At 36.7% G+C, this 26,517-nt stretch overlaps 2 protein-coding genes across 4 annotated transcripts in view; one reads left to right on the forward strand and one right to left on the reverse strand.

The window, feature by feature from the left end:
* CC2D2A (coiled-coil and C2 domain containing 2A) overlaps positions 1–26,517 on the forward strand; it is a 185,050-nt gene that overhangs the window by 142,315 nt on the left and 16,218 nt on the right. The gene's annotated exons all lie outside the window — the stretch shown is intronic.
* FBXL5 (F-box and leucine rich repeat protein 5) overlaps positions 1–26,517 on the reverse strand; it is a 49,149-nt gene that overhangs the window by 2,417 nt on the left and 20,215 nt on the right. For both annotated transcript variants that reach the window (XM_024245588.3, NM_001133093.1), the window contains 5 exon segments: positions 21,689–21,814; positions 18,882–19,030; positions 17,865–17,947; positions 16,242–16,967; positions 4,802–4,950 (listed from right to left, as the gene is read on the reverse strand). In XM_024245588.3, coding sequence (XP_024101356.3) covers positions 4,802–4,950; positions 16,242–16,967; positions 17,865–17,947; positions 18,882–19,030; positions 21,689–21,814 — 1,233 coding nt within the window.

Consider the following 26,517-nt stretch of genomic DNA (forward strand, 5'->3'; position numbering starts at 1 on the left):
TAAAATCATTTTCCCTTAAAATAAGATACAACGTTAATCATCTTAGTCACAAACTCAAGATAAAATGTCTTAGTATATATTGAATACTTACTAAAAATGCCCTGAGAAGGAACCCTGTGATCTGAAATTCTTCTCCCACTGCCAATCTTTAACCAAGTTTTTCCTTTGAATATAATGCCAGCTTTACCTACTGTGCACCACCCAATCCCCATTATTCCCCTTCTTAGCTTGTCTTTCCTCACCCCTTACACTGCCCACTGTTTTGTCTACCAATCACCTAGTGCCTCTCCTCAAGACACAAGCCCTGCCTCACTGCCATTCTCCTGCTCTGACCCTTAGGTCCATCATGAAGTGCCAGATTCACTGGGTTTTGCCAAAATGGATCTGATTATCATTTTATCCGATTAAAATTCCATTCTAAATTTTTTTAAAGAAATAAGAGACATGAAGACTCTCATACAATTTTTCCAAACTGCAACTCCCTCAAATACTTCAAAATGTCTATACCATTAAGTCCTCACTTAACATCGACAGGTTCTTAGAAACTGCGACTCTAAGCAAAATAACGTATAACAAAGGTAGTTGCTTTGTTTGCATCATTATAATGAAATTACACTATTTGAGGACTTCCTGTATGTTGTTTTCTTTAAACTCAGTTTCCAAAAACATACCATCAACACTGAGGACTTACTATAGTCCTATTTTTTTAAAAGGACAGAAAGGTAAAGGAGAAATAGTATGCTAAATTTCAACAGTAGCCTAAAAATCATATGCGTCTGGAAGCAATGGAAGTGAAGTATGCAACTGGTTTTCAAAGGATAAAGTAAAAGGGAGACTCAAAAGAGCAAACAGATCAAAAAAGCTATTCTCCTAGAGATTCAGATCTAACCTGACATGACACAGTTTTTCACCATCCTCCCCAAAAGATGTAGGGTCCACATGCTGTTTCCACCCTAGCTACCTGGGTCATTATGCTCTTGAAGTCTAAGGGATGGTGGCAGAGATAATGGGGGAAGAAAAATGTAGAAATAAAAGTTTTTACCCTGTATTAGGTAAAAAGCACAAACCTACTGTCAGCATCTCCTTATTTATCACAAAACAAAGTTCTTGCCTATATTCATATAAAATGTGCCTACTCACTGAGAACTCTGAATACATTCTAAGTTCACTAGAACTTAGAACTGTGAATACATTCTAAGTTCACTAGAATTGAGTTTCATTGAGATTCTAAGTGTACAGAGTAAAGAGAGAGAATATATTGTTTTCAAATTTGAAAGCAGAATCTGTTTAAAGAAGCCTATATGAACTTAATCAGTAACTATAGTATTAAATGACTCAAAACTACCATCCTATGATAAGGTAAATAATAGAGTAGTTACTGGTATTTGATCCCAATAATCATGAAAGTGACAGCATCCATTAAAGGATCTGCTGAAGGCCTGAGCCAAAACAAAAATGAAGACAAGCACTGTTTTAAACTCAGTATCACATTGTAGAAAACAGGAGACTAGCACCTTCCAAAGCATGGAAAGTATAAGCAACATTAACAATGAAATCCTTAAGTAACACAGAAGGACTGTTCAGAGAAGTGAATAAATGGACAACAGAATAAATGGACAATAGAAAAGGTGAGGGAACATTAGAAAGAAATATGACTAAGATATGATGGATTGCCAGGTAGACAGCTATGCTTTAATAAACAAAGACAATTCACAAGGTAGTTTCCTTTAAATATTTGACTTATTGCCAGCAAACTTCCATCTCAATGTAGGATAGAGAACCCAAATGGTTAAGATATATAAAGCCTAAATTACATTAAAGAATAATAAAGAAAATAGAAAAATATAATTGAATAATCATTAAAATATTTAAATGCATGGTAAAGAATAATCTTATAAGAAAGCATTTTTAAGTATCAGATGACAGGAAGTATAAGGTTAGCCATTATTTCTCCAGACTTTTATTATTGAATAACTTGTTTTTACTGAGTTCTAAGTATATTACTTATGCTGTATATCTGCACTTACCTTCACTTACCTTTAATTCCTCTTTAACTTAAATTAGAAACATAAAAGAGCACATCATCTGAGACTGTGTCACCTCCAAAACTATGAACTAATCTATCTTAATTTATAAATTATACATACATTGAAATGCAAATCAGTAAAAAAGTTTATTTGCTATCATTGCTCAAATGTTCTTCACAGCTCTACAACTATGCTATTCCATTTAACACTTCTTAAATGTTAAAGAATTTTCTTAATGTTATGGCTAAGAAGACTTTTCAAATCTTATCAAATAAATTTAAAAGTCATAAAGAATCATTCAGAAGAATCTAGACTTGCATTTTATATCAAGACACTTTATGTACAGTGTCTTGCTCAAGGTAGTTACTGTTTGAATATATGATAACTAACTTATCGTCTCCAAAATCTCTGCTTAATGCTTGGAAAATAGATCATTCTGCTTTACTTATCATGTATTCCTTAATGACTAATGTTTATCAGTATTTACTTCTTTTATATTTAGTAACCTGATAGTTAACTATATATGTTTTCTTTTAAAAAATATATTTTTAGCTAAATGTCACTTTCAAATATTTGAAATATAATTTGTCACCTAAATACACTTCTCCCTTGCTCTAATACCATGTATTAAAACACACTACTTTCGGAAATAATAAAAATAGTAACAAGGATGCCCCTGAGCATTCACTAGATATCTACTGTACAAGCTGAGCTGTTTTGAAAGATACTGGAACAAGTGTCATCTTGCAAAACTGGATACAACACAACTTCTTTCTAACACTTTCTAGGTTGTCCACATATCCTTTTAAGGAAAAGACTATAAGAGAGCATTGCTTTAAGAACAGCCTATGTGGAACTCAGACACAAGTTATATAACAAGTCACCCTGTAAATTTTAAAGGCTTTCCATTCCCCCAAATCATGTTTCAATAAGCTATAAAAGGAGAGTTAATATTGGATTATACAAGCACTGAAATCTCCTTTCAAATCTTTCAAAGTCAGGTATCTTCATTACAATTCATTTATTTTAAAAAATCAATCATTTATCCAAAAAAACTTTTACATTCAACAAAAGGAATATAATAGCTCCTCTGAAACTATATATTCAAAACAAGTTTAGAGGAAATGCATAAGGACAAAGTGCAAAAGATTTTAAGTATTTCATTTTATCCCATCATCTAAATTATTTCAAAGTTTAAAAACATACAAACATAAAACAAGTAAGCATAAAAACAAACTGAAACCCAGTCCCCTCCCTCTACCCAATAACATCTATAAATCCAAAAATAAATATAATGAATTCGATAGTGAGATTTATTCCAAAGCATAACCTATGCTGAAATCAATATGAAAAATTCAAGTGCAACATACAAATAAATTTTTTTCTGATAAAAAACAATTGCTTATTAATGACTCTTGATAATATGTCCTATAAGCCTTAGGAAGTATAGCACTAAACCTACAATGAAATAACTTTATGTTAACAAAACAAAACTCCCTTCTCAAATCCACAGCATCCACAAAAGTAACAGCTTCACTGCATCAATCACACTTTGTTTTCATAGGCTTAGCATGTTGCAACTACGATGACATTCACTTTCACTAACTACGATGACATTCACTTTGGCCATTCCTTGATTATACACAGAAGGCAACAGAAAACAAAGAAATGTCCAACTTAGTGTTATGCAGGGAGGTCATCTCCTGCATAACAATGTGATTCCTGAAATAAGAGAGCTACAATCTCCAGTTTCCTCTTATATATTTTCAGGAAAATCTAATCTCGAGAAATAGCAGTTTTCTGCACTTTCTGGTATGTCATTACTCCCTCTGGTCTTCCTGACTCCTGTCAATTGTTCTGCCTGAGAAAAATTTTGTTGATTTTCCTGTCATCTTAAGGTGAATTGGGCACTCAAAGACAATAGGGCACACTATAAAAAGACACGTACATAGTAGTCTGAGCCATCTAAAATCTTCTCCAGTTACAAATACAGGAGGTTGATTTGCTTACTAATAACAGAAGAGCAGCTTTTTATGCTTCTGGGAAATTCAGTCTCTACCAGTGACTATCAAATGTGCAAAAAGGCACTGAACATACTTTGAAAAAGCATGTTCAATAAGCCCACTGTAGGGTAGAATATGTTTAAAAGAACAAAATCAAGAAATATTTCTTGTGATTTTTGAAAGTAGGTTCAGGAATCAATTTCCAAAATACTACAGGAATTCTAGTCATGTCTAAAGCATCTCAGCCTCTTCTCAATACTACATACTATCCTCTCCCCTCAATCTTCGCTAAGAGTTGACATCAGATCCAGAAACTCTGGAAGTCCACATTATCAAAGTCCTCATTTTTCTACATTTGATAAAGCTGTCTTACAAGAAATAAGACTCTATTATCCCTAAGAAATCAGTGTATCCAGAACATAAATAGTTCTAAATTCTTAATGAGTGCTACAAAACTCTAGAGGAATACCTAAAACTTTTAACAAGAATTTTAGTATTTCTATTAACTTACCATTTTTGATTACACTATTACATGCCTCAAAAATCTGACACAATGGATATTTAGAATATACATCTGCAAGAAGAACTTACCTTTCAAGATGTTAATTAATGAAAATGTAATTTTAAAATTTTATCAAATTTAACTAAATCTGAAAGTAAGACAGTCTGGTAATTAGAAATCTAGAAAACTAAATGGAAAAATTATTAGAACTGCTAAAAAAAATTTTAAATTAATTCCTTCAAAATTATCTCACTGTTAAAAGGCATTACCGTTAATGTTGTCACAGTAGTAAAAGTATTCATCATTCAGAGAAGGACATGCTGAAACCAAATCCTGCAGGCCTGCACCAGTTATAGTAAGACAACCAGAGAGATTAAGGTGCTCCAAATAAGGCAGCCCTCCTCCCAGAGTCAAAACCCTGTAAGAAAAATAATTTGACAATTAGAAGATATTAATCTATAAAAACGTTTGTATTCCTATGGTCCACTGAACCACTAAACATACTTTTCAATATGGTAATGAGAAAATACAAGAATTTCTGTAAAACCCTGATAACTAACCTCACCCTTAGGCAGAAATACATTTAACTCAGAAAATGTTCAACATTTTTCCTAACAACATTCAATGAAGAAATCTATAAAACTGTTCTTTATAAGAACATCATGGTAACTCAATTCTTAGAGGAAGTACTGAACCCTGGAGTTGTGATGTTCATTCTCCTACCCAACTGTATTAGTAAGTAAAAATTATCAAGAAAATTACTGAAGCTTAAAACCTAATAAGCAGTTGGGCAGTTTCTAAAAAAAAATTATAGATATACCTAGCATATGACCCAGCAATTCCTGTCCTAGGTATATACCCAAGAGAATTAAAACCATGTTTACACAAAAACTTGCACATGAATGTTCATAGTAGCATTATTCATAACAGTTAAAAAGTAGAAACAACTCAAATGTCCATTAATAAATGGATAAATAAAATGTGGTACATCCATACAATTAAATATTCTGCAGCCACAAAGTACTGACACACAGTATAACATGCATAAACCTTGAACACATAAACCTAATTTTAAAAAGCCAGATACTAAAGGCCACATATTGAATGACTCCATCAATATTATCATTCCAGAAGAGGTAAATCCACAGAGACACAAAGTCGATTCATGGTTATCAGAGGCTGGGGAAAGGGGGAGTGAGAAGTGACTGCTAGTAAGTATGGGGTTCTTTTTGGGATGATGAAAATGTTTTGAATTAGTCTGTGGTGGATGGTTGAACAACCCTGTAAATATACTAAAAATCACTGAATTAATCGTATACTTTTAAAAAGCAGTAAATTTTATGGTATGTTAATTACATTTCAATAAAAAATAAAACCTAATGGCACACCCTAGAAGAATAAAAGCAGTATTTACATAAATAGGATAAAATTAAAAGGTGGCTCCTTGTATTTGGATGTTTAGATCTCTAGGAAGGCCAGAGAAGTTTTCCTTGATTATTCCCTCAAATAATATGTTTTCCAATCTTTTAGAATTCTCTTCTTCCTTGGGAACACCAATTATTCTTAGGTTTGGTCATTTAACATAATCTCAAACTTCTTGGAGGCTTTCTTCATTTTATTTTTTTTTTATTCTTTTTTCTTTGTTGGGTTGGGTTAATTTGAAAGCCTTGTCTTCAAGCTCTGAAGTTCTTTTGTTTGTTCAATTCTATTGTCAAGACTTTCCAGTGTATTTTGCATTTCTCTAAGTGTGTCCTTCATTTCCAGAAGTTGAGATTGTTTTTTATTTATGCTATAAATTTCTCTGAAGATTTTCCCATCCCTATCTTATAACTTTTGGGTTTTTTTATTTCTTTAAGTTTGTATTCACCTTTCTCTGGTGCCTCTTTGAGTAGCTTAGTAATTGATCTTCTGATTTCCTCTTTCCGGCAATTCAGAGATTTCTTCTTCATTTGGATCCACTGCTGGTAAGCTAGTGTGTTCCTTTGCGGGTGTTAAACAACCTTGTTTTGTCATATAACCAGAATTGTTTTTCTGGTTCCTTCTCATTGGGGTAGACTATGTCAGAGGGAAGATCTAGCTCAAGGGCTGTTATTCAGATTCTCTTGTCCCACAAGGGTGCTCCCTTGATGTGGTGCTCTCCCCGCTTCCCCTAGGGATGGGGCTTCCTGAGAGCCAAACTGCCATAATTGTTACTTCTTTTCTGGGTCTAGCCACCCAGCAGAGCTACTGGACTCCAGGCTGGTACTGGGGAATGTCTGTGATGAGTCCTGTGATGTGATCTGTCTTCAGGTCTCTCAGCCACGGGTACCAGCACCTGCTCCAGTGGAGATAGGAGGGGAGTGAAGTGGACTCTGTGAGGGTCCTTGTTTGTGGTTTTCTTTAATATGTTGGTTGGCCTCCAGCCAGGAGGTGCCGCTTTCAAGAAAGCATCAGCTGCAGTAGTATAGGGAGGGTACAAGTTTGCCCTGGGGTCACCTGGGTAAGTACTCAGGTTTCTCAGGCAGTGGGCGGGGCCATAGAGCTCTCAAGAGATTATGTCCTTGGTCTTTGGCTACCAGGGTGGGTAAAGACCATTAGGTGAGGGCAGGGTTATCCACGTCTGAGCTCAGACTCTCCTTGGGCAGGGCTTGCTGCGGCTGCTGTGGGGGATTAAGGTATGTTCCCAGGCCAGTGGAGTTATCTTCTCAGGGGTATGGGTGGAGTTATGTTTCCAGGGGTATTATGGCTGCCTCTGCTCTGTCCTACAGGTCACCCGGGAAGTGGGGGAAAGCTGGCAGTGACAGGCCTCACCCAGTTCCCACACAGCCCAAAAGGCAGGTCTCACTCCCACCATGCACCCCCAACAGCACCATGCCCCCTCAACCAGGCAGCTGGTGAGCAGGGCTAAGATCTTGCCCAGACTACAAGCCTCCCCACTGAGAAAGCAAGCAGGGCTTTCGAATTTCATGCCTCCCCATCTGCCATGGCTTCTGTGCTTGTATCTGAACTCCCCTTTCATCCCTTCCCTCAGATTCTGTCCAGGAAACTTCCCATTCAATTGAAACTGTTACAACAAAGTTCAGCTGGAAGTTTCCTTCTCCCTGTGGTCTTTCCCCAATTTCAGTGACAGCCCTCCCCAAGGACCTCTGCAAGAAAAAGTCAGAAATGACTTCCCTGGGGACCAAGAATGCCCACAAGGATCTCCCCACTGCTTCCTCTACCCCTGTATTTTGCCCGGCTCTCTAAATGCATCTCAGCTCCAGGTAAGCTCAAATCCTTCTCCCGTTATCTGGACCTTCAGGTTCCCCAGTGAGGATGCTGTGTTCAGAGGCAGACATTTCCCTGTCACACTTTGGGCACTCAGTTTTTCAGCTGTCTCACAGAGCCTGCAGTGGCAAGCTGCCTCTTTCCCAGGATGGCTATTGTTAAAAAGTCAAAAAACAACAGATGCTGGCGAGGTTGTGGAGAAAAAGGAATGTTTTTACACTGTTGGGAGTGTAAATTAGTTCAACCATTGTGGAAGACAGTACAGCAATTTCTCAAAGACCGAGAAGCAGAAATACCATTCAACCCAGCAATCCCATTACTAGGTATATAACCAAAGGACTATAAATCATTCTATTATAAAGACATATGCATGCATATTTTTATTTCAGCACTATTCACAATAGCAAAGACATGGACTCAACCTAAATACCCATCAGTCACAGAATGGATAAAGAAAATGTGGTACAAGGCTGGGCACAGTGGCTCATACCTGTAATCCCAGCACTTTGGGACGCTGAGGCAGGTGGACTGCCTGAGCTCAGGAGTTCTGGACCAGACTGGGAAACATGGTGAAACCCCATCTCTACTAAAAATACAAAAAAAAAATTAGCCAGGCATGGCGGCGTGAGCCTGTAGTCACAGCTACTCTGGAGGCTGAGACAGGAGAATCACCTGAACCCGTGAGGTGGAGGTTGCAGTGAGCGAAGATCGCATCACTGCACTCCAGCCTGGGTAACAGAGTGAGACTCCGTGTCTCAAAAAAAAAAAAAAAAGAAAGAAAATGTGGTACATATACACCATGAAATACTACGCAGCCATAAAAAGGAACAAGATCATGTACTTTCCAGGGACATGGATGGAGCTGGAACTAACAAACTAGCAAACTGGTAAACCATCCTTAGCAAACTAACACAGGAACAGAAAACCAAATACCACATGTTCTCACTTATAAGTGGCAGCTAAACGATCAGAACACATGGACACATGGAAGGAAACAACACATACTGGAGCCTGCCAAATGGCGGTGGGTGGGAGGAAGGAGAGGATCAGGAAGAATAGCTAGTAAATGCTGGGATTAATACGTAAGTGATGGGATGCTCTGTGCAGCAAACCACCATGGCACACGTTTACCTACCTAACAAACCTGCACATCTCGCACAGGTACCCCGAACTTAAAAAGTTGGAAGTTAAAAGAAAAAAAGGAACTAGAAAAGGAAACATGGACTAAATCCAAAGCAGCAGGAGGGGAAACAATAAAGACGAGAGCAAAAATTTTTTAAATGACAAATACAAAAATAATGAAGAAAAACAAAACCAGAAGTTTGTTCTCTGAGAATTTCAATAAAATTGGCAAACCTTTAGCTAGATTAAGAAAAAAAGAGAAGACACAAATTACCAAAGTCAGAAATGAAACAGAGGATATTACCACTAATTTTATAGAAATAAAGATCATAAGAAGCAAGCATGGTGGTGCATGCCTGTATTCCTAACTACACTTTAAGAGGCTGAGTCTGAAGGCAGCCTGGGCAACACAATGAGACTAAATATAATAATGATGAAAATAATTAAAAGATCATACCCTCATAATCCAGAAACTCAAGAAATACCCAAACTGATCAAGAAGAAACAGAAAATCTGAACTGACTTGTAAGAAGATGAATCAAAACCCTCTCAACAAAGACACCAAAACAAAATAGCTTCACTGATAAATTTTACTAAACATTTAAAAAAGAATTAACATTGGCCAGGTGCAGTGGCTCACGCCTGTAATTCCAGCACTTTGGGAGGCCAAGGCAGGTGGATCGCCTAAAGGTCAGGAGTTCAAGACCAGCCTAGGCAACATGGTGAAACCCCGTCTCTACTAAAAATACAAAAATTAGCTGGGTGCAGTGGCACATGCCTGTAATCCCAGCTACTTGGGAGGCTGAGGCAGGAAAATCGCTAGAGCCCAGGAGGCGGAGGTTGCAGTTGAGCCCAGATTGTGCCATTGCACTCTGGACGACAGAGCAAGACTCCGTCTCAAAAAAAAGAAGAATTAACATCAACCTTTCTCAAGCTCTGCCAAAAGAGGGCTGGGTGTGGTGGCTCATGCCTGTAATCCCAGCACTTTGGGAAGCAAAGGCAGGTGAACTGCTTGAGCCCAGGAGTTTGAGACCAACCTAAGCAACATGGTGAAACCCCATCACTACCAAAAATACAAAAATTACCTGGGCATGATAGCACACGCCTGTGGTTCCAGCTACTTGTAGTAGTGGGGGAGGGGGGTACTGAGGTAAGAGGATCACTAGGAAATGGAGGCTGCAGTGAGCCATAATAGCACCACCGCATTCCCACCTGGGTGACACAGTGAGACCCTGTCTCAAAAAAAAAAAACTCTTCCCAAACACGGACAAGAAGGACTTCCAACTCATTCTACGAAACCAGTATTATCAAAGCCAAAGACACAACAAGAAAATTACAGGCCAATGTCCCTTATGAATACAGATGCAAAATTCCTCAGCTAATACCAGTAAACTGAGTTCAGTAGCATATTAAAAGGACTACACACCCTGACCAAGTGGGTTTTTATCAACTTTCAGTATATGAAAATCAACCAACAAATCACACATTAATAAAGGAAAAAAATGGTCATCTCAACCGATTGAGGAAAAAACATGTGACAAAACCCAATATTCTTTAAACCAGAAATAGATGGGAACTTCTTCAACTTGATAAAGGCCATATACATGAAAAACTCACAGCTAACATCATAGTCAGTGGTGAAAGATACAAGCTTTTCCCTTAAGATTAGGAACAAGGTAAAAATGTACACTATTATCACCTCTAATTATCACAGTACTAGAAGTTTTAGCCAGAGCAATTAGACAAGAAAAAGAAATAAATGACATCCAAATTGAAAAGGAATGTCAAGGTGGCACATGCCTGTAATCCCAGCTAGTCAGCAGGCTTAGGTGGGAGGATCCTTTGAGCTCGGGAGTTTGAGTTGAGCCTCAGCAAAGAGTAAGACCCAGTTCCCCCCACCCCCCCAAAAAAGAAAAAGGAATAAGTAAAATTATCTCTATTTACAGATGATAAGATCTTCTATACAGAAAACCCTAAAACCTGTTAGAACTAAATAAACTCAGCAGGCCAAGTACACATGCCAATAGTCCCAGCTACTTGGGTGGCTGAGGCAAGAGGATCACCTGAGCTTAGGAGTCTGAGGCTGCAGCGAGCTATGATCATGTCACTGCACTCCAGCTTGGACAACAGAGCAAGACCCTGTCTCAAAAAAGAAAAAGAAAATTCAGAAGGATAAAGAGTCGACACACACAACACTCAGTTGCATTTCTACACATCAACAATTAACAATCTGAAAAATAAATTTAAAAAAATCCCATTTAGAATAGCATCAAAGAAAATAACCACAGAGGTAAAGGACTTGGATACCAAAAACTACAAAAGACTACTGAAAGAAATTAAAGAAGACTAAACAAATGGAAAGATATCTCACATTCATGGGTTAAAAGACTTAATACTGTTGTCAATTTTACCCAAAGGGATCTACACATTTAATGCAATGCCTATCAAAATCTCAATGGCATTCTTTGCAGAAAGAGAAAAAACCTACCCTAAAATTCTGATGGAATCTCAAGGAACCCTAGATACTAAATAACCTTGAAAAGGAAAAACAAAGTTGGAAAACTCACACTTCTTGATTTCAAAACTTACAACAAAACTACAATAATCAAAACAGTGTTGCCACTTCTGTTTAACATAACGCTGGAAATTCTAGTCAGAATAATTAGACAAGAAAAATAAAAGGTCTATTGTTGGGAGCAAGCCCCCCAAAATCTGGCCATAAACTGGCCCCAAAACTGGCCATAAACAAAACCTCTGCAACACTGTGACATGTTCATGATGGCCATAAAGCCCAAGCTGGAAGGTTGGGGGGTTTACGGGAATGAGGGCAAGAAACACCTGGCCCGCCCAGGGCGGGAAAACCACTTAAAGGCATTCTTAAGCCACAAACAACAGCATGAGCGATTTATGCCTTAAGGGCATGTTCCTGCTGCAGTTAACTAGCCCAACCTATTTCTTTAATTTGGCCCATCCCTTCGTTTCCCATAAGGGATACTTTTAGTTAATCTAATATCTATAGAAACAATGCTAACGACTGGCTTGCTGTCAATAAGTACGTGGGTAGATGTCTGTTTGGGGCTCTCAGCTCTGAAGGCTGTGAGATCCCTGATTTCCCACTTCACACCTCTATATTTCTGTGTGTGTGTGTCTTTAATTCCTCTAGCGCCACTGGGTTAGGGTCTCCCTGACCAAGCTGGTCTCGGCAGTCTATTTTGGAAAATGAGAAATTAAATTATCTGTCTGTAGATGGCATGATCTTATATGTAGAAAACCCTAATGAATTCACAAAAAAATGGTTAGAACTAATAAATTTAGCTGAATAGTAGGATACAAAATCAACATGCAAAACTCAGTTATATTTCTATATACTAGCAATCAACAATTTGAAAAGTTTAAGAAATAAAACTGTATTTACAATAGCATCAAAATGTGTAATACTTAAGAATAAATTTAACCAAGGACTTGTACACTGAATTAAACAAGAAATGGAAACAAGAATTCAAATAAATATTTATATGCCAACATTCATAGCAGCATTATTCACAATAGCCAAAAGGTGGAAACAACCTCAGTGTTCATCAACAGATGAATGGATAAACAAAATGTGGTATATAAAAAGGAATGACATTCTGATACATGCTACGATGTGAATAAACCTTGAAACACACTAAGTGAAATAAGCGAGACACAAAAGGACAAGTAATCTATGATTCCACTTACATGAGGGGCCCAAAGAAAGTTAAAAATGTAGATAACAGTCTATTTTTAATTAACAGCCAAGATTTATTTTAATTCCTATGAAAGCCAGAAAATAATGTATTAAGACCACAAATGGCCCTATCTGTTCCCTATGGTTTCAATCTAATTAAAACCTTATCAACTTAACATTCTCCAGTCAATGCTCCTTTTTTTGAGACAGGGTCTGGCTTTGTCACCCTGGCTGGAGTGCAATAGTGCCATCTCAGCTCACTGTAACGTCTACCTCCAGGGCTTAAGTCATCCTCCCACCTCAGCTTCCTGAGTAGCTGAACTACAGGTGCATGCCACCCTGCCTAACTAATTTTTGTTTTTCTTTTGGGTAAAGATGTAATTTTGCCATGTTGCCCGGGCTGGTCTTGAACTCCTGGGCTCCAAGTGATCCTACTGCGTTGGCCTCTCAAAGTGCTGGGATTACAGGTGTAAGCCATCACACCCAGCCTCAATGCTCTTTTAACAAGCTCCACATTACCAACTTGTCAAAACTCATGCTACTCATCCTGAATAAACATGACTAAAGCAGGATACACTGAATGCTCCCAACTGGTATACCTGAACATTTCTATTCCTATAAATTAAGTTGTATGTTTACATGAGTTGTATTTTTTCCTCAAACCTACTGACACAAGTTGTACTTATTGTAACTGGTTGACTGAAACACTTTTTAAACTGATACAATGAATGCAAAAAGAGTTGCTTCTAAAAATTAAATTTTTATTTTCTATTTCCTTAGTCTCTCAGCAAATGTACACAGAATGCCCTAATTTTATCTCTCTCTCTACTCAAATGATGCCTGTTTCTTTTCAAAGAAGCCTTTCCTGGTTCATTCAATATGAAGTGGCATTCTCTGTATTCTTAAGTAAAGTACCCATACTTTACTTTTCTTCAGAACATTCAGTCTAATACTATGTTTTCTATTTCTACCATTAGATTATAAACTGCATGAAGGCAGAGAATTGTCTTAATTACTGTAGACCTCTAGCAATTAGAACAGTGCAAGAAATATAGTAGGTGCTCAATAAAAATTTAAGTGTTTAGAAAGAATCCTTCAAGATAAGGTTTAATTAAAATGAGGGAATCTGCACTCAGACAAGACTATTTCAATTAGCCACAGATGAGACAGATCCTATGTGTTCCCTTGTTCCCAAAATGAATTTTTCCTTCAATTCAAACGCAAACTTTTTTTTCAAGAATACCTCACGTGCAAGCTCTTCACTACTACTCAGGAAAACCCTAAAGAAGAAGCGCAATTTATTTCCAATCCCAACAGCAGTAAATTATCCACTTTGTTCTAAGGCTGATATTATCAGAATTTGTTAATAAAATGCCAAAATTATACCCTAAAACAACAACTAAAAACCTTTTCTCTGCTTTTCTTCAAATTTCTCTTAAGAAATTAACTCTGCCTTTTCAGGAAGTGGGGAGGGAAACTCTTTGGTATTCAAATAAAACGTTACAATTCTGCTTTTAAATAAAAAGTGTGCTCCCTTCTAGTGTTTTCCAAAACCTTATACTAGAAGAGTTTCTAAATACTTTGAAAGCAAAAAAAAAAACAAAATTTTGATTCATCAAAATTTTGACTACCCTTGAAATCAATTTTTAATTACATAAAATTTTAGTAAGTTCTGGGTTTTTAAAACATCCTAAAAAACTAAAAGATAAGAAAACTTCCACATGGTCAGAAGTCATTGCAGCTCTGAAAGGTCACATGTATTACTTCATTCTTTGAAAAAAACAGGAAAACTGGTCATACTGAAAAATGCAAACTGAATAGAGCCATAAATAAATTTCAATAAGGTATGACAGTAATGAAAAAAAATAACAATGAAAAATGAATTACGAGGTTTTAAATTGAACTAAAAATTGCTTTACTTTCTAAAATCAAGTTGCATTCAAAAACAAAATCATATTACAGTTATGAATACATACATGTAATAAAAATTTTTTAAAGAATAAAACTCAGAATAAAGTTATCTTTGCTTATGTTTTTAAACTATAACATATGCCCTTGGATTTGAGAAAACAGCAAATTAATGAAATGATTCACAGCAGCCAAACCACAGTTATACCAGTTACCTCAGGGAAAACACTTTTGGTTACTATATAAGACTTATGAAAAAATTTTACAATAATTTCTTTGTTTTTTTTTTTGAGACGGAATTTCGCTCTGTCACCTAGGCTGGAGTGCAGTGGCATGATCTCGGCTCACTGCAAGCTCCGTCTCCCAGGTTCACACCATTCTCCTGCCTCAGCCTCCCGAGTAGCTGGGACTACAGGTGCCCACCACCGTGCCCGGCTAATTTTTTTTTTGTATTTTTAGTAGAGATGGGGTTTCACTGTGTTAGCCAGGATGGTCTCAATCTCCTGACCTCATGATCCACCCGCCTCAGCCTCCCAAAGTGCTGGGATTACAGACGTGAGCCACCGCACCCAGCCTATAATAATTTCATATTAAGTATCTTTTATAACGGTAGGGAGTATTAAGTTTTATGCTGGAAGAATTCTTCATTATAAAATATCTGACATCCCATTATCAAAGAAAAACACGTATCCAATTTCCAAAGGCTCATGTCAAAGATAATCGATTACTGCACATCAGTTTCCACTTATTGAAAATCTATTTATATTTATATATATTTATATTTATAAAAGAGGAATATTTATATATATTCCTCTTACATAAGCCTCAAAGTATAAGATTAAGTATTTTGCACGAAGCCAGTTATACAGAAAAAAGCAAGATCAATCTACATCAAGTCTGCCATGCTCCCAAGTCACTGCACCATGGTATTTTCTCCAACAGTGCATAAGAGTACTCGTAACCTAACAAATCTTGAAGCGGGTCCTATAAAACATATAGAACCTAGCTGCTGAAAAGAGCTACCTGTCTGGGCTGATATATGTGTCACCTTCAGCCCTTCTTTCCTCTAGGAGGTTAAAAAAAAAAAAAAAAAGTCGGTTTAATCTGCTGAAGATTATGCTTATAAAAAAAAACCAGAGAAGAAAATGTAGAACTTCTTCCACATGTTCTCTTTATGACTTAGAAAAGCAACAGAAGGTAAGCTCATGATCAAAGACCAAAATTTCTAAACTCTAGCTACATATAAAACTCTAGCTCAGCTTTGGCTTTTGTAAACACTTAACAGCTGTGTAGTCGGACTAAATGACTTCCACGTACAGCCTACATTTTCCAAAACCCTCAATATAAAACTATAACATACAGAAATAATACACAGTAACAGAATATGCATATTTTCTTGTTACATGTTCTTGAGAGTAAAAATTGTACCTTATTCATCCACTAAAGTACCTTAAAATATGTGATGTAGCCATTTACTAAGTATTTATTAAACTTTCAAATTTATGTTCTTCCATACATCACAATGGATTTGAACTGACAGAAATGAAACTTCATACTGATAACAGAAGTTACACTGCTCCAACACTCTGAAGTAGGGCAGATCTTGGTTAATCCTTTTTGCTTAGGTAAATCAACTGAAAAGAATGACTTAGATCAAAATTTTTATATTCCATTTGGAAATGAGAACATGTCTATTTCTTAATATTCTGGAACTGATAACTCACCTGAGACCATGGTCTGTGATCTGATAACATCCAGATAAACTGAGAAACAGAAGTACACGTCCAGTCTCTTGATCAGATTTTTCACTCCCAAAGTAAATTAAGTCTTTTCCCCTAGGCAATCTAGTCCTTGATGCTTTTCTACACATTGCAGAAGATTCTGGGAGTGCTGACATAGTTCTTAAAGCTGTTCCTGTACAACAAAATGAGTGACCACAATATGCAAAGGCTGGAGAAGCACAATGCTGCTGCCAACAGACACTAGTCCTTAGTCCAACAATGTCCTTACTAAAACAACCAGAGGTGGAACAACTAAAGTTGGATGCTGTTTCCATTACACAAAGACTTTCAACATTTCTATGTCTCCATTCCACAGTATCTTCAATATCAGCCAAATCTTCAGCATCTAACATCCACACATAAGGAGAAGTGAAATTCTCAGAAGAAACAGGCTTAGTCCAGGGGTGTTCATTATCTATTTCTTCTCCAATGCCCTTGTTAGTTAAATCGTGCAAACAGGCATACTGCTTGGTGGACTGCATGGTAACGTCTTTATTTTTCCATGTAGTTGAAGTAATTTTGCTCGTAGATGTTTTCAAAAAGCCACTTTGATGAGATGTCAGAATTCCAAGAGCTCTGGAAATCTTCTCTAGGGCCACATCTGTGATTTTCTCACAACCAGACAGATCAAGATGCCGAAGACTCTGGCAGCAACCAAGCCAAGACCAACTATAATTAAAAGACAAGACTATTAATGAATATCGTTAAATTTTTCAAAAGCATTTGACTATATGTATGTAGATGAAAACCAGAAGAAAGATTTGACATCTAATATAATCACTTAAGTATTTACTGAATTATCTATTGTTAAGGTACTATTCTTGATGCTAGGGATACAAAAACTCAATGAGAGTAATTAGGAAGTCAAAGTATTCCTAACCTAACAGAAGGGTAGGATTTGAGAGGGGTAAGGATTGGAAGACTTAAGTTTAATTATCCTAAAAGTAATTAGCAGAAGTAAGGCTGCAAACACATGAAAGAAAGAGAAGAATAACTAATGGTTAATGAGGAAGATCCGTAAGAAACAAGCTCTAGGAAGATGGAGCATTAGTTTTAGCCTGAGAAGAGTATACCTCTTCCTCTGCAGCAGGAAAAAAGGTGCTGATATAAATGGTTGGGTGGGAAAGAGGGAGTGAGCAATAATACAGAGAACTGGTGGTCAAGGAGATATACTCTGGGAAGAAGGTGGCTTGAAGAAAGTTACACTATACTATTTCAGAGTAACTGTGAAGAATCTAAGAGGGAGCTTTGCCAAATGGCACTTAGAGCCCAACTAAAACTAAAACTTCTTAAAAACATAATACCAATCTACATGGTTGCACAGCAGGGCTCAAGGGCCTAGACAAAATATAGGACTACAGAGATTGCAAGATAATACAGATGGGATTTTTGGATCAGCTGGGACCTATGAATAAGAAGTGAAGAACTGGAGGGTGCTATCAAATTATACTCAGACATGACTGAGATTTGATAGTAAAAAATAATAGTATGATTAAACTGCAATTACATAAATGAAACCTTATAAAATAGTTTTTCATTATATTTAAATTGTTTAAAATAACTAACCTGTCAAATGCAGAATCTGAAATGTCAGTCTGGGTAAGATCCAGATGCTCCAGGTTAGGACAAAGCTCTAAAATCTGCCTAACCTAAAAGGGAAAAAATTGTCACTGTGAAGATCTGCAGAACTTCAGTTAGCTAAGTAACAGATGACTATTAGTAAACATAATCTAGTTCACAAACTTTCGTGAATATAAAAAAAAAAATCACTTGAATACTTGAATAAAGTATAATAAAATATTCTGGGCTCAAATCCCTGAAAATCGTTTTTTTTTTTTTTTTTTTTTTTTTGAGACAGAGTCTCGCTCTGTCACCCAGGCTGAAGAGCAGTGGCAGGATCTTGACTCACTGCAACCTCCACATTCCAGGTTCAAGCGATTCTTCTGCCTCAGCCTCCTGAGTAGCTGAGACTACAGGCACACGCCACTACACCCGGCTAATTTTTGCATTTTTAGTAGAGATGGGGTTTCATCATACTGGCCAGGCTGGTCTTGAACTCCTGACCTCGTGATCCGCCCACCTCGGTCTCCCAAAGTGCTGGGATTACAGGCATGAGCCACCGCACCCACCCAAGAATCTGTTTTAGCAGTTATGAGACTAAACCAGGATTTTTACATTTTTAAGGAACACTCAAGATTCTGATGTAGGAAGTCGTAAGATCCACTTTTATAAAACAGTGATTTCATCTCATTTGCCCATCTTACCATGCCTTACATATTATTTTAAAAATCACATAAAACTGGGCTTTATCACTTAACATCTGCGAAACTGAATAAAATGTTTAACCTCTTCTAGTCAGTTTCCTCATCTATAACATATAGGTAATGATAATTATGCTACAAAGATTGTTGTGAGAACTGCAATGAAATAATAAGTAACCTAGCAGTGTATGCCTACCCATAGGAAGGCACTCAATAATCATTTTTGGGTTTGTTTCCCCTTAATTAAACTCAGGAATGAGCAAACCAAACTCTTATCATGCTATTTTTCTTAATACCCAAACTGGTGTTAATTTAAACATACCATTTTGCTGGAAACTGCAGAGCTGTATGCTAATACTAAGGTTTTTACAGAAGTACCAACATACGGTAGAACGTTATGAATTAAGCCATGGAGTAAACGTTTTTCCATTTGTGCAATGCTGATAGCAATTGATTCCTCCGCAGACTCTTCTGTAAAATGAATTCAAAAGTCTAAGAACTTCATAAACTGATACTAATTAAGCTACTCAAGGGCTCACCAAATTGTTAAATATGACATACTTTGTGCTATCCTTATATTTTCTTATGTAAACCATCCCATTTTTAGGCAATGAAAAAGTTTCAGAAAAAAATGTGAAAACTGAAAAGAACAGTAAAAGTTTTCAAGAGAAAAGAAAATATGGTATCAAAAGAAAAATGATCCATAGTAAAACGTACTATCACTGATTCCACATAACTAAAAAGGGCACAAAGCTAGAAAAGATTCGAAACTCAACTAAATTAGCCTGATCATAATGAATCAAGCAAAGGAAGTTACTTTAGAATTTCTAAGAAGCTAAAAATGAGCATGGCTTTTGGTTTTACTTAATAACTTCTGTAAAGCTTGGATGTTTACAACAGAATGTACTACTGTAACATCCACCATGAAAACACTATAAATTTTTTCCAATTCGAAAAAAGGAAAAAACACACTACACTAAAAAGAATGAATAATTGTATTGTATTACCTTTCTCAGGATCCTATTGTTATTATTCTTACCTAAAGACCAATTTGAATGTCTTTAAACATAAAATGATTTAACAGAATAAGTTAAGGAAGTCTCATTTAAAACAAAACTAAGTATAGCAGACAAAAGGATATCAACTAAAAGAATTTGTTACTCATGGTTCCTTGTTTAGATATTATCCTAAATTCCTCCTTTAGCCAGACCCAGACACACACACACACACACACACACACACACACACACACACACGAAGATAAAATATAAGGAGATAAAAATTACTTTAGTGAGCCCTACTCATTCTACTATAATTTTATTCCCAAGCCATTCTTTTGTTTCTGTGGCCCTCACTATCTAAATGTATACTATTTACTGTGAAATTTTTAAATTTTTAATTTTTTATTGATATACAATAATTATGCATATTTTGGGGGTACACGTGATACTTTGGCACCTGTATACAATGTGTGATGATTAAATCAAGGTAATTGGAACTATGAAATCTTTAAGAAAGTTAAACATTCTATGAAAAACAATAACTTCTTAGGACAAGTAAAAAGACAAGGCAGCTAAACTGAAAAAAGCACTTAAGTAAATGGCAGTTTAGTCTTTAATAATCAACAGATATATTATCTAAAAAGGCTCAATCTTTATAGCGTTAACTTTTCCTTTTCAATATGAAGGAAATTGACAGTCTTTACTCTGGCTCTCTTCAAGTATTGAGACAAATACACTGAATTTGTGAGAACCTTCAAAATTCTTACCACAGGTATTATGAATTAATTTTCTAGAATGAATAAACTGAGACTTCCTTAAGTTGACATCTGAGCAAATATCTCATCTCCTTCAGGTCTTTACTCAAATTTCCCAAAGGACCTTAACTAATCGCTCAATTTAAAACTGCAATTTTAAATTCTTCTTGGCATGTTTTCCTTGTCTTATTTTTCTCTACAACACTTGTCACCATCTAATATGGAATATATTTTACCTGTATGTGTTGTCTGCCTCCTGTCTCTAAATTTTAAGCTCAACAAGGGCCAGTTTTGTTTTTTTTTTCCATTTTGTTCACCATTAGATCCTTCATACCTAAAACAATGCCTGCCACAGGTAAGCACATCACCAAATCTATCATAACTAGAATAGACCTTTTCCTTATATAGGACATTTTGAATCTTTATATTAAAATGTGGCACATCTGTGTTTCATAAAAATAAACTACTTTAGCTGCTGATACAACAATCTTTATACTTACACTGTTACTTTCCATGTGTCTTTTTTCCACATTTAGTTCTTTTGCCAGACCAAATTACTTTAAGCAGGTAACTTTATAAATAAAGTTTCCTATACTTTCAGTTTTACCAACTAGAAAAACGTCTCATCTGTTCATTTTTTACTATTTTACCATCTTTTAATAATTATTATCTAGAATATCCAAGACAGAATTTGTTTTCCCCCTCACACTTCCAAATAGCATTTCTCTGCACAAGTATGACAGCATTTTTCCATCATGTACTTTAAATTAAAAATTGTTTTCTAAATTCCCTCATTTGTGAGTTCTTTGGAGTAGCGATTAAGTCTTATCCACCCTTGAACTCTCCCACAGTGTTTAATGAATGGCTACATTAGTTTTTGTAATCCCTTACCATTTACAAAGAACATTTATGTATATTACTTCTTAATTCTACAATAACCTTATTAGGCAAGTATTAAGACTATTTACAAATGAGTAAGTCGACTCAACAGTTTCATCCTATTTCCCTCAAGCCACAGATGACTCAATAGATGCTGTGCAACTGATCACTTGAAGCGGTGCTAAAATCACATTGTAAACTATAAAGCACTATAATAAATGTACATTATTTTCATAAGAAAAAAGGTACCATTTTCTGATTTTTGATTTTAATATAAAAACAAGAGAAATAATCCTATGCACTCTTTAAAGTACTTCAAATAACTAATTTAAAATTTTATTATTAATCCTTCAAATTTTAAAAAGTAGTAGGCTTAGAAACACCAGTTTCTTTAGAAAACACAAAATACATAAATCTAATACCTAATAATTATAAGTACTTATTTATCAATTATTAAAACACTATGTAATAATTTTAATTTCAAACAAGCTTACCAGATTCATCTATGTCAGCATCTTCATCCCACTCATGAAAAGCACGACTTTCATCTTTCCTATTTTTCACCCATTCTTCATCAGGTTCAGTATCAAGTTCAGTTGCAGGACCACTATACCAGTCACCTACTCAATGAATAAACAAGGATCAAAATAATATCAGATTGCCTGCAATTATGAAAAACTAAGCTATTTACAACAAAAATCTCTACACAGAGAAAACATCTGAGCCCTAGGCAATAAGCAACTTTTTTTTTTTTTTAATACTTTTAAGTTCTACGGTACATGTGCACAACGTGCAGCTTTGTTACATACGTATATATGTGCCATGCTGGTTTGCTGCACCCATCAACTCATCATTTACATTAGGTATTTCTCCTAATGCTATCCCTCCCCCAGTCCCCTACCCCCAACACAGGACCTAGTGTGTGACGTTCCCCGCCCTGTGTCCAAGTGTTCTCTTTGTTCAATTCCCAACTATGAGTGAGAACATGCGGTGTTTGGTTTTCTGTCCTTGTGACAGTTTGCTAAGACTGATGGTTTCCAGCTTCATCCAAGTCCCTGCAAAGGACATGAACTCATCCTTTTTTATGGCTGCATAGTATTCCATGGTGTATATGTGCCATATTTTCTTAATCCAGTCTATCATTGATGGACATCTGGATTGGTTCCAAGTCTTTGCTATTGTGAATAGTGCCACAATAAACATATGTGTGCATGTGTCTTTATAGTAGCATGATTTATAATCCTTTGGGTATATACCCAGTAATGGGATGGCTGGGTCAAATGGTATTTCTAGTTCTAGATCCTTGAGGAATCGCCACACTGTCTTCCACAATGGCTGAACTACTTTATACTCCCACCAACAGTGTAAAAGTGTTCCTATTTCTCCACATCCTCTCCAGCATCTGTTGTTTCCTGACTTTTTAATGATCACCATTCTAACTGGTGTGAGATAGTATCTCATTGTGGTTTTGATTTGCATTTCTCTGATGACCAGTGATGATGAGCATTTTTTCATGTGTCTGTTGGCTGCATAAATGTCTTCTTCTGAGAAGTGTCTGTTCATATCCTTTGCCCACTTTTTGATGGGGTTGTTTTTTTTTCTTGTACATTTGTTTAAGTTCTTTGTAGATCCTGGATATTAGCCCTTTGTCAGATGGGTAGATGGCAAAAATTTTCTCTCATTCTGTAGGTTGCCTGTTCACTCTGATGGTAGTTTCTTTTGCCATGGAGAAGCCTTTAGTTTAATTAGATCCCATTTGTCAATATTGCCTTTTGTTGCCATTGTTTTTGGTGTTTTAGTCATGAAGTCCTTGCCCATGCCTATGTCCTGAATGGTATTGCCTAGGTTTTCTTCTAGGGTTTTTATGGTTTTAGGTCTAACATTTACATATTTAATCCATCTTGAATTAATTTTTGTATAAGGTGTAAGGAAGGGATCCAGTTTCAGCTTTCTACATATGGCTAGCCAGTTTTCCCAGCACCATTTATTAAATAGGGAATCCTTTCCCTATTTCTTGTTTTTCTCAGGTTTGTGAAAGAAGATGGTTGTAGATGTGTGGTGTCATTTCTGAGGCCTCTGTTATGTTCCATTGGTCTATATCTCTGTTTTGGCAATAGTACCATGCTGTTTTGGTTACTGTAGCCTTGTAGTATAGTTTGAAGTCAGGTAGCATGATGCTTCCAGCTTTGTTCTTTTGGCTTAGGATTGTCTTGGCAATGTGGGCTCTTTTTTGGTTCCATGTGAACTTTAACGTAGTTTTTTCCAATTCTGTGAAGAAAGCCATTGGTAGCTTGATGGCAATGGCACTGAATCTATAAATTACCTTGGGCAGTATGGCCATTTTCACGATATTGATTCTTCCTATCCATGAGCACGGAATGTTCTTCCATTTGTTTGTGTCCTCTTTTATTTTGTTGAGCAGTGGTTTGTAGATCTCCTTGAAGAGGTCCTTCACATCCCTTGTAAGTTGTATTCCTAGGTATTTTATTCTCTTTGCAGCAATTGTGAATGGGAGTTCACTCATGATTTGGCTCTCTGTTATTGGTGTATAAGAATGCTTGTGATTTTTGTACATTGATTTTGTATCCTGAGACTTTGCTGAAGTTGCTTATCAGCTTAAGGAGATTTTGGGCTGAGACGATGGGGTTTTCCAAATATACAATCATGTCATCTGCAATCAGAGACAATCTGACTTCCTCTTTCCCTAATTGAATACCCTTTATTTCTTTCTCCTGCCTGACTGCCCTGGCCAGAACTTCCAATACTAAGTTGAATAGGAGTGGTGAGAGAGGACATCCTTGTCTTCTGCCAGTTTTCAAAGGGAATGCTTCCAGTTTTTGCCCAGGCAATGGGCAATTTTTTAGAAATATTTAATTATGGTTAAAAAAAGTTACACTGAAATAAGCAAAGGATTCCATTTCAGACACACTGAGAAGAACTATGACGGGTGGGTTCAATTAACAATAATAATCAATTAACCAATAGTTCATATTTTCCCAAAGTAAATCTTTCTCTTTCAAACTATGTAAACAGAACAATAACTACAAAAATGTATAGAGTCTGCTACGTACCTGCTATGTATCTACTCTCTACACAAAAAGTTTTTCAACTTTATCTTTTATAGAAATAAGCTTAATGATTATCAAGTCTTGCATAAAATTTTAGAAATCACGACGAGCAAACATTTTCCCCTGCTGTCGTTTCACACTGGTTCCCACAATAGCCTCATTATGATAACAGCTAATAAATAAAAGGAAGCAGGATTGTCTACTCTGTAGTTAACCAGTCAGCAGTTCAGAAGCAGATGGGAACAGAAGCAAAGGGAAAGATTAATGTAAAGCTAAACTATAAATTCATAGGTCCTGGAGAATGTACTGCAACTAAATTATATGATCACGAAATGAGAGATTATGTGGAATCAATTTACTGAACTCATTTTTCTGGAGACAGAGTCTCACTCTGCCGCCCAGGCTGGAGTGCAATGGCACAGTCTCCGCTCACTGCAAACTCTGTCTCCTGGACTCAAGTGATTCTTGTGCCTCAGCCTCCCAAGTAGCTGGGATAACAGGAATGCACCTCCGCACCTGGCTAATTTATTTTTATTTTTATTTGTATTTGTATTTCAGTAGACACAGGGTTTCACCTTATTGCCCGGGGTGGTCTCGAACTCCTGAGCTCAGGCAATCTGCCTGCCTTGGCCTCTCAAAGTGCTAGGAGATTACAGGCGTGAGCCACCGTGCCAGGCCAATTTACTGAACTCTTAACATTACATCTAAATTAAGGTTTCTCAACCTTGACAATACTGACATTTTGGGCTAGGTAACTGTTTTTGGGTGCTGTCCTGTGGATTATAGGGTGCTTAGCAACAACCCTGGCCTCTACCCACTAGATGCCAGTATGATACCCAAAGATGGGGCAAACAAAAATGCCTCCAGATATTTCAAATATCCCCTGGAAGAGGGAAAAATCAATTTGATTGAGAACCACTCAAAGAACATACTATAAATAAATAAAAACCGATTTCTATTGATTTTTTTTTTTCTTTTTAAGACAGAGTCTTCCCTCTGTCACCCGGATTGGAGTACAGTGATGTGATCATGGCTCACTGCAGCCTTGACTTCCCATGCTCAAATGATCCTCCCTCCCGCCTCAGCCTCTCAAGTAACTGGGATTACAGGCATGTGCCACCATGTCTGACTAATATTTTATTTTTTGTTTTGTTTTTTTTGAGACGGAGTCTCACTCTGTTGCCCAGGCTGGAGTGCAATGACACATCTCGGCTCACTGCAACATCTGCCTCCCGGGTTCAAGCAATTCTCCCTGCCTCAGCCTCCCGAGTAGCTGGGATTACTGGTGCCTGCCACCACGCCTGGCTAATTTTTGTATTTTTAGTAGAGACAGGGTTTCACCATGTTGGCCAGGCTGGTCTCAAACTCCTGAACTCAGGTGATCCGCCCATCTTAACCTCCCAAAGTGCCGGGATTACAGGTGTAAGCCACTGTGCTTGGCCATTTTTTTTATTTTTTTAGTAGAGATGAGGTCTCTGTATGTAGCCCAGGCTTATTGGAACTTTCTGTTTAAACATATTAAAAACAGAAAAAAGCAGTATATTTGAGATTTAGGTGAATTCATGAAAGCACAGCATTATCACATTTGACACTCCTATCAAATCATGACATAATTCTTAATAATTCTTAAAAATTAAAAATAGCCACAGAAAATATTTTCTGCATCCATGTTTGCCTTTTTACTAAATATTTCATTATCCTACAACAGAAAAAATTTTCCCACATAACAACTCTAATTATTTAGATGATATAAGTCTACCTAATATTCCACATAGCTTCATTCAAAAAAAAAATCTAACAGCTTATTTTAAAAGTACTATACGTGGCCGGGCGCGGTGGCTCAAGCCTGTAATCCCAGCACTTTGGGAGGCCGAGATGGGTGGATCACCTGAGATCAGGAGTTCAAGACCAGCCTGACCAACACGGTGAAACCCCGTCTCTACTAAAAATATAAAAAATTAGCCAGGCATGGTGGCGGGTGCCTGTAATCGCAGCTACTCGGGAGGCTGAGGCAGGAGAATTGCTTGAACCTGGGAGGTGGAGGTTGCAGTGATCCAAGATCGTGCCACTGAGCTACAGCCTAGGCGAGAGTAAAACCCCGTCTCAAAAAAAAAAAAAAGTGCTATACGTTATTGTAATGAATAAAATTGCTTTTAAATCAGACTCACAATTTACATCAGACATAAAGTCATAAACAGAAAACAGTTTTAAAAAATTATGTGAATTTGGAAGCTAATATTCCCCTAGGACGGGTA

The sequence above is a fragment of the Pongo abelii genome, chromosome 3 (genome assembly GCF_028885655.2).
Source record: "Pongo abelii isolate AG06213 chromosome 3, NHGRI_mPonAbe1-v2.0_pri, whole genome shotgun sequence".
Taxonomy (NCBI): domain Eukaryota; kingdom Metazoa; phylum Chordata; class Mammalia; order Primates; family Hominidae; genus Pongo; species Pongo abelii.